Below are 9,738 nucleotides of genomic sequence, written 5' to 3'. Positions count from 1 at the left end.
TCACCGCCATTATTCTTGTTAACCGAGCAGGCAATTTAGTCATATCATCCTTGAAACCAGATTTGTTTTGTTTTCTTTCTACTTTAATACCCCTGTAGTTTTGTAGTGTTATGAACTAACATATACTGATGGTACCAAAAAGGTTGAACCTGGATACTACCTTTAATTTCGATTTCTTTTTAGTTGTAATTTTTCAATAACAAACATTAATAAAACTCACATAATAAATTTTATCAAAATATCAAAATCTTTATATTAACATTATCCACGTAAACAATAAATACATGAACAAATAACAGATCCAAAACAAACAGTTGTGAACATTGTAAACGGAATGTATGGGGCGGAACTTGTTACTGTTTTCATTTCCAACTCGATTGGGTAGTGGTCACTAACAGAAAGAGCCTGAAAATACATGGGAAATACAGCATTCAGTTTTTATGTGTACAGATAACAAGAATGTGTCCAAAGTACACGGATGCCCCACTCGCATTATCATTTTCCATGTTCAATGGACCGTGAAATTGGGTAAAAAATCTAATTTGGCCTTAAACTAAGTTTCAAGTTCATTGGACTTTAACTTCATTGAAAACTACCTTGACCAAAAACTTTAACCTGAAACTCACACTTTAAATTTCTATGTTCAGTGGACCATGAAAATGGGGTCAAAAGATTAATTTTGTTTTCAAATAAGAAAGATCATATCATAAGGAACATGTGTACTAAGTTTCAAGTTGATTGTACTTTAGCTTCTTCAAAAACTACCTTGACCAAAAACTTTAACCTGAAATCGGACGGACAGACGGAAAGACGGACGGACGGACGGACGGATGGACGGAAGGACGCACGGACGGAAGGACGCACAAACCAGAAAACATTATGCCCCTCTACTATCGTAGGTGGGGCATAAAACAATTGTATAACCATAATTAGGTAAACTGCTCTGCTTCATGTTAATGAGGATGTATGATTACAGGGTCAAGGTATGTATATTTGGAATAACTTCTATCGTATATAGTCATGATATCGCCTCCAACTTTCTAAATACTTCTTATAGTTGATGAATTTTCCTCAGTTTTAGTTTGTAATCTAGATTTGTTTTCTGTAAATCGATTAATGACTCTTGAACAGCGGTATACTACTGTTGCCTTTGTTTACATGAAAATGTTTAAAAGTAGTGTATTCAGTAACATAAAACTGAATGTTATTCTCTTTTTCGTGTCTATTCACTTTACAGCCATAATCAAATTATTTCAGTTAAATTTTAAACTTACCACTGTATTTGTCAATCTGTATTCTTTATCAAACTCAAAAATTTTGCTACTGTTTTCCACTATGGCATTCAAGAATTTATCTCCATGCAAAATGAATCTATATTTATGAAGAAGAAATAAAAACAAATCACAAGTAAAATAACAGTTTTAAATTCTTTAAAATCAAAGCCAGATTAAATGTAGATATTTTGTCATATCTCGTATTATCAGAAGTTGAACACTTATATGGATATTTCAACTACAGCTGTGACTTGTGTAGATATTGATATCGACAAAACATATAGACAGTCATTATAAATCGAAGACCTCATCGAATCATCTCACTTATTACTTACTCTAAATTAGATCTTCCAAATGTATGTGTTTGTCTGTATTCTTGGTCAAACTAGAAATTAGTCCGATTGGTTTTAGTTTAGGAACCATGAATTATTTGTAAATTTTAATAGATGCTTTAAAAGAGGGGCGAAAGATACCAGAGGTACATTCAAACTCATAGATCGAAAATAAACTGACAACGCCATGGCTAAAAATAAAAAAAGACAAACAGCCAAAAAATAGTACTCAAGACACAACATATAAAAACTAAAGCGAACTAAGCAACACTAACCACACCAAAAAACTGGGGTGATCTCAGGTGACCCGGAAGGGTAAGCAGATCCTCCTCCTCATGTGGCACCCGTCATGTTGCTCATGTCATTACAAACGCGGTAAATAGTCTAATTCGGTAGGTCACATTAATGAAAAGGGAAGAGGATTATAGTTACGACGTAAGGAAAATATCCGTTATCATCTGTAAAACGGTTATTTAATAACGGTCAACCTACTCGTGATGGCGTTCGTAAAATTTACGAAGGGATGATTTCAACTTCACCATTTGGAACTTTTGGTTTAAAAGCTTCCTTGTGAGCAGCAACCCTCTATCAATGAAATCGTGATAAAAAATACAAGCCCGGGAATACCGTATCAATTGGGGAACTGAAATCATCTCTTTTGTCGTAAAGTTTGATTTCAACCGACCCTCATTGTCAATTTCTAGATGTAAGTCAAGATATGAGGCAGACTTTACTGTATATGCTGTATCCTTTATCTCTAGTTCGATTGGATAGATGCGTTTAACATAGTCACCAAATTTTGAATTATTTAGTGATAAAACATCATCTATACAGCGGAAAGTAAAGTTAAAGGATATTGCTAACTTCTTATCGTTCTTCCTAAGAAGTTCCTATATGAAGTCAGCCTCATAATAAAAAAGAAACAAGTCGGCGAAGAGAGGGGTACAATTTGTTCCGATTAGAATGCCGACAGTCTGTTGAAAAATATATTGTCAATCAAGAAGTCAAGCCTTTTTTTCAAATGATGTTAAAGGTTTTTTTTCTTATGATGAGGTGTTACACACCATCCTATGTTAGAATTGGGGTGCGAGCTCGTTTACATACTAGTATTTATCGCTATACCATGAAGCAATTTGGGTGAGGGTGGTCTGATATGCGCACCAAACTATAATCAGTATAATCAGTTCGTTGATTGTGGCCATTTTCTGGCAGAAGAAGAAGCATCATGTGTGTGCCTATCTTTAGTCAGGAGATTATTATTCAGTGGTTGACGTTTGCCAATTTCTATCATATTTGTTTTTCGATTCTTGTTTTGTACATCAATTATGCCTTAGTTTTTTTGTTTGAATTGTTTTACATTTTGTCATTGGGGGCCTTTTATAGCGTACTATACTGTATTGGTGTTGCTTGTCATTGGGGGCCTTTTATAGCGTACTATACTGTATTGGTGTTGCTTGTCATTGGGGGCCTTTTATAGCGTACTATACTGTATTGGTGTTGCTTGCCATTGGGGGCCTTTTATAGCGTACTATACTGTATTGGTGTTGCTTATTATTAAATGCCGTTCAGTGATCTACTGTCATTTGATATACATGTATATAGTCATTTGTTCTCAGTGGATAATTGTTTCATTGGCAATCATACCATATCTTCTTTAGTTATCGTAATACTGTAACAGGTGTTCTTTAAAGAAAACTAATTTCCAATACTTGATGTAGCTGGCTGACCATAGCACTATAAAATTGAGAATGGAAATGGGGAATGTGTCAAAGAGACAACAACCCGACCAAATAAAAAACAACAGCAGAGGGTCACCAACAGGTCTTCAATGTAGCGAGAAATTCCCGCACCCGGAGGCGTCCTTCAGCTGGCCCCTAAACAAATATATACTAGTCCAGTGATAATGAACGCCATACTAACTTCCAAATTGTACACAAGAAACTAAAATTAAAATAATACAAGACTAACAAAGGCCAGAGGCTCCTGACTTGGGACAGGCGCAAAAATGCGGCGGGGTTAAACATGTTTGTTAGATCTCAACCCTCCCCCTATACCTCTAACCAATGTAGAAAAGTAAACGCATAACAATACGCATAGCAGGTTTCTGTTCTATCGAAAGCTTTGAATCATACGAATTACAAACATGCAGTATTTGTATTTCTTACCTGTCATATGCACAATCTGTTCCTTTGGAAACCGTAGTGTCAATGTTGTCACTAATTAACCAATGATATTTGTTAGATGTTCTAATTGGAATATTATTGAGGTACTTTTTAGGGGCATAACTACATTCGGCATTCATATCACCAAGCAATAGTATGTCCTGAGTTTTCATTTTTGATACAATGTCGCTATGGACGGTTTCTAGTGCAGTTATCTCCGGTATTGCTTTTAATGGTTTAACATGAATTCCAGCAAGAACAAACTCTGTTATAACTAAAATAGAAAAATTCTACATCTTTCAACACATTAACTACTTGATACGGGAAAAAGTTTTAAAATTTGTTTTGTCTTTATTAAGCGATATTACTCCCATAAATATGAATTAGCAGATCTTTCTTTAAACACATACAGATGCACACGAGAACAAACCTTCGAGACAATATTGGAACACCTTGAAGCCACCGACTTTTCTATCGTTTTGAGGAATTTGATCAATTCCTTATACGTTTAGGGACGTATAAGGAATTGAGCAAATTTGTTTCTAATTAAAATTTAATAAAATTAAAACAACATTGTCTTTTCACAATGTTTTCTTTATTTTTTATGAAAGAAGTTTGCTTTTTAGCAAATTTGAAGAAAACAATGTTTGTCCCGACGACAGGTACACCCTGACACAGAGACAAAAATAAATGGTCAAGAGTCTTGCACATGAATTAGTTTGCCAAATGTTAAAGACTTCCGAAAAGCTTACCTGTTTTCGTGGACTGGATTTTTACTATGTATGGTTCACGTTCAAACTCATTTTGCGGGTCATGGTAAACGTAAGATGAAACGATCGTTATGCCACTGTGTCGTCTGCAAACATTGATGTAAACAACAGATTTTTAATAAGAGTATTGAATTAGTTTTCTTAGGTCGAAAGTTCAAAGTATAATACTGAAACGAGACCCCAGAAAAAAGTTGACATACAAACCGATTGATATGTCGATTTTTTTTTATTAACCTTATAGACAAATAAACATTCTTTCTATGTTATGATGTTATACTTTTGTTTCAGAAAAGGGAGAAGGTTTGATACCATTAAAACGTTTAATCCTGCTGCAATTTTTTGCACCTGTCCTCAATCAGGAATCTGATGTTCAGTGGTTGTCGTCTGTTTGTGTGGTTCATAAGTGTTTCTCATTTCTCGTTTTTGATATAGATTAGACCTTTGGTTTTTTTTTCAGTTTGAATGGTTTTACACTAGCAATTTTTGGGGCCCTTTATAGCTTGCTCTTCGGTGTGGGCCTAGGCTCCGTGTTGAAGACCGTACCTTGACCTATAATGGTTTACTTTTATAAGTTGTGACTTGGATTAAGAGGTGTCTCACTGGCACTCATACCACATATTCCTAGATCTATGAAAGCAAAGACAAATGAAAATCAGTCAATAAATTTAAGATTTTGTATACATCTTAGGGGGGTTGAAATAAAACTGTAAAATTAAAAAAAAAAAAATGGTTTATCTTTTATTTTCCGAAATATTATTGACTGAGTTCTTTCAAAATAGGTGATCATTTGTATAGAAAGCACTGTCTTCAAATTACAAAATTTTCGGAAAACTTTCTTAAATTTGTCTCAAAATCGTCAAATCTCCCATTTCAAATACTGTGGACTCATCACTATTTGTGGGATACCAATTTTCGTGGTTTTCATTGGTTCAGGTTAACCACGAATTTAAAAGTTTAACCGGAATCACAAAATTTGTCAATTTTCAAAAAAGTTCAGTTGGTTAAATTTATTATTGTATGTTACTGTGACAACAGCATAATATATTGTGTTCAAATTATTGTTATTAGTTAAGTTATATGATAATGCAAATATGACATAATTCTGAGAGAGTGACCATCAATATTTCGTATCCTTTGATGCTTACAGAGAATGACTTTTCAAGATTTTTATATCAGTTAAAAAATACGACAATTTCCCAATTTCCTTTGGTGTTTTAATTGCGAGGTATAGCATATATTTGGTCAGCAGTTACAATTCATTATTGAAAAAAAAGCAGATGAATAAAATTATGCAGTTCACTGTCACTTACTGATACTTTTGTAATTTTGTAATTTATATATTTCATGTACACCAAATCTCTATAATAGAGGAAATAAAGTTATATATATTGAAGTCATTTATCAGTCAATTCTCACCTATATAAGAAAATGTACTGTTCTTTCGACGTTGTGCTTCCAAGTCTTTTACTAACGATCTTGTCATACTTAGAACCTGGTGATCTATAAATCATGGGTATCATATGTCAATCACATCATGTTTGCATATTTATTTTATCTATATACATTATAGTAATCTTGTTCAATTTTAAATCTTCATCGATAACTCTCAAAATTTACAATGATCTACAATATATATTGAGAAGTTTCTTAACTACATAAATTTAATAAAACGAAACACATGCACGTTAATCTCACAGCGATATACATATTGCATCTATAATACTAAAATTACGAGGTGTAATTTGTCAGCCGTCATCACGTAAAAACGACGAATCAAAGAATTCAACTTTATATACAACTAATATAGTACAAAGGTGTAGATTAAAAATTACACCACTCCAGGCCCTTTTGTTTTCCATGTAATTAATATCGCCAATAATTAGGAAGTTCCGGGTCGAGTCCGATATCGATACCAATAGTATAATCACCTGTTACCTATTACATTATCTGTACGTTCCGCATCTGACAGGCGCACCACCAAACGATGTATTCAGGATTAATATGCTATATAAACGGGTCATAATCACAGGGTTGACACTACTAAATTGTCAAATTGTTACCTATTGTAGTATTTTAATCCGTAAGACTTTCTAAGATAACAATACGAATACTAAAAATCTGGACTAAAAATAAGTTTCAATTTGTTAGCGGGCATGACGTAAAACAGCGAATCAAAGAATTCAACTTTATTTATAACTAATATAGGACAATGCTGTTGATTAAAAAATACTCCATTCCAGGACCTTTTGTTTTCCAAATATTTAATATTACCAATAATTGATAAGTTCCAGTTCGACGGGTTCAAACAGAAAGATTTGAAAGCAGAGAAAATTGTGTATCTTATAATCGGCATGACTTTATCAGATGACGGTACTAATACTAAGATAAGGCTTGCGCATAGTTATATACTTTAATTGAGTCACGGACCCGCGATATCACGGGTGTGTTCTAGTATCATCAATAATATGATCAATATAGTTTGTGTAAAACAAAAAGAAAGTTTGCCATGATGTTACACGGTCTATATATGTTTGGTTGGTACCAAATGTTCATTTACTGTGATCTTTGGGAGCAACAAAAAAAAAAGACAAAAAAGGGGGGTTCTTGATAGTTATTAATTACCCTTCTGACGGGAACATCCTATACCGTTTGTGCATCGAGACTTTTATAGTATTTGAAAACCGACATAATATTTTTGCGTGTGTGTTTTTATTTTTGTTGCTCTTTTGCTCGTTGCATGACATATTGCATTTAGTTCATTCATATGTAATTTGAGAAGAATTATTACGTCTTTTCTCGAATTTTTAGATTACCCTCCAGCGATCGTTCGTTGACCGACGTATTAGTTAAGTAATATTTCCAATACTGTAAACTACCTGTTAAGGGCGTTTTCAAGTACTGTGATAGAATCACCACTGCTGTCTCTGATTTCTTGAAGGAAGATAATATCATATCGCTTTATTATCTGAAAACAAATGGATGTGAGAAATATTGTAAAAACCTCATATGCAACAAGAAATGATATGCTAAAACTAAAATTAAAATTAATTCACAATAACTACATCAATCTGTAACATGCACACAACTGTACTTGTGTATTTTGTTTTGTTTTTAAAACATAAATTGAATGATACTGATAACGAGTGACTGGGGAAAAATCATTCAAATGAGCATTACATTAAGTGAAAAACAAATACAAAATAACTGCTCCCTATCTGTAACTTTAATAAAATACCTCCACAATGTATCCAAGCACCTGTTCGTTGTCCGCTTTCTTTCGTCCAAACACTTTTAAATTAAAGGCACCAATTCTAAATGACCAAGATCCTTCTGTTAGTATAAGAAAAATCACTAACAACTTTATTCCTGTGTTCATTCTGCATATTTCTTCCTTTATGTGTATCCACATCCGGTTAAAGGGGTATTTTATTGGTGTTTAACGTAAGTGTCTCGGTAACTATAAATAAAGATATTAAGTATTTTTATATATAGACACGCATAATGGAAATAATTTTACTCAACGCCTTCAAAAAATATATCCAATTGACTTGAACATATACTGAATCAACTTATATAAATGATGATATTAAATAAAGGCAATTTTCAGAAATTGTCAATTTAGGTCATGTTTTTTTTAAAATATTTTATTTGTTATAACGAAAAATGAATTACTTACAATAAATCTGAAGATGAACAACAGTCAGTTGTGAAAATGAAAAAAAAGAAAGACTTAATAAAAGTAGCAACTAGACAAATATATCTTTCATTTCAATATTTAACTAAATGTTAACTTAATTAAGATTCATGCTTGAATAAATACCAAAGAGACATAAATGAATTATTTTTATTGGCAAAATAAAGGCCACGGCTCACAAATTAATCAAACATTAATTTATCATCAATAAAGATGAAACATTAGCATGATCATGAGTCACAAATGATCAAAATTAACACATTAGCGTGGATCACTGTTGATCAGTTATAATATTAGAATGCGGGATCACGATTGATCAATTAAAAACTTGAGCATGGATCACGATTGATCAATTATAACATTAGCATGGATCAAGAATGATCAATTAGAACCATCTGTACAGTCAAAAGAGCACTTTATCATTACTGTCCAATACTGACATTGACTTTAAAAATACTGGCCCTGAGAACAGAAGCTCAGTAACGGATATTAGAGTCCATTATGTAAACATGGTGCAAGATTGTTGCCGTTGTATCGCTTTCCCGCCAATTTTCTTCAGATAGTCCTTGAAGAAATTAGTTGAAAATTAATAGAATGAAAAGTTCATTAATCCAACGCTTCTGTGTCAAAATATTACAACATTTGTCCATTAGTTAAGGTGTACAAAGTTCAATTATAGAATCGCGATCAAAATTTGAACGGAAATATAGCGAGAAAAAAAATCTCTTCTTGAGTCATCTTGGAATTTCTACACTTGGTGAGCCATGACGAATCATCATACAACATTGGGTGCAAGAAATAAAATATGTCCATAAAACCTGAAAAATAAATCAAAACAGCAGCAGTATATCGCCAAAATACACGATTTGAAATCAAGAGGTGGGCGGTGGGTTTTTCTTACATTACATAGAAATATATTAATACAAAACCCAGAATTTACTCTGACGAAAAATGTCCGCTGCCTTTTCTTCTTCAAAAATCTCTAACGCCAATGCAGGCGATATTTTGACGTCACAGACGATATTGGTCCGCTGGGCCGCATGACCCTTTTTCGAGAAGCGTAGTTTAATTTTCAGAAAATTGCAAACCTACATTATAAAGAAACTGTATAAAGAAAGGTAACTTAAATAACTGAAACGGCAGCTTCACAGAGTTAAAGCAATCTATCCAGGGGCGGATCCAGTCATTTTAAAAAGGGGGGGTTCCTAACCCAGGACAAAAGGGGGGGGGGGGTCCAATTACATGTCCCCATTCAAATGCATTGATCGTCCAAAAAAAGGGGGGTTCCAACCCCCGGAACCCCCTCTGGATCCGCGCTTGCTATCCCATATTAGGATAGATTGACTTATTGCAGATATATAACCGATTAATTAGTTTAAGTAGAAGTAGTCGTATCTTTAATGGTATCAGAAGGAGTTCTCAATCGAATTTAAATCAAATCTTTCTGTCCGTCCTAATTTTCTGTTTTTTTCATGTTGTTTATACGCTTTGTTCCCTCTTTAACAC

The 9,738-nt window shown here is 33.4% G+C and overlaps 1 protein-coding gene across 1 annotated transcript; it reads right to left on the bottom strand.

Moving 5' to 3' along the window:
• Positions 1 to 210: 210 nt before the first annotated feature.
• Positions 211 to 9,252, bottom strand: LOC139517104 (deoxyribonuclease-1-like). The gene is made up of 8 exons (XM_071307781.1): positions 9,173 to 9,252; positions 7,774 to 7,995; positions 7,415 to 7,503; positions 5,955 to 6,038; positions 4,521 to 4,624; positions 3,772 to 4,042; positions 1,275 to 1,371; positions 211 to 405 (listed from the first exon to the last, which is right to left on the bottom strand). The coding sequence occupies exons 2-8, from the start codon at positions 7,945 to 7,947 to the stop codon at positions 262 to 264; spliced, it is 963 nt and encodes a 320-aa protein (XP_071163882.1). The 5' UTR covers positions 7,948 to 7,995; positions 9,173 to 9,252; the 3' UTR covers positions 211 to 261.
• Positions 9,253 to 9,738: the final 486 nt, after the last annotated feature.

Source organism: Mytilus edulis, chromosome 3 (genome assembly GCF_963676685.1).
Source record: "Mytilus edulis chromosome 3, xbMytEdul2.2, whole genome shotgun sequence".
Lineage (NCBI taxonomy): Eukaryota > Metazoa > Mollusca > Bivalvia > Mytilida > Mytilidae > Mytilus > Mytilus edulis.
Note: the sequence above shows the minus strand (reverse complement) of the source record. Positions and strands in the feature narration are given on the sequence as shown.

Bases quoted from the DNA above. Each gene is read 5' to 3' on its own strand.
- LOC139517104 (XM_071307781.1), bottom strand. From the start codon at position 7,947: ATGTGGATACACATAAAGGAAGAAATATGCAGAATGAACACAGGAATA. The intron at 7,504-7,773 runs GTATTTTATTAA...ATTTGTTTTCAG, and splicing joins TGCTTGGATACATTGTGGAG to ATAATAAAGCGATATGATAT. The intron at 4,043-4,520 runs GTAAGCTTTTCG...TTTCTATTTTAG, and splicing joins AATCCAGTCCACGAAAACAG to TTATAACAGAGTTTGTTCTT.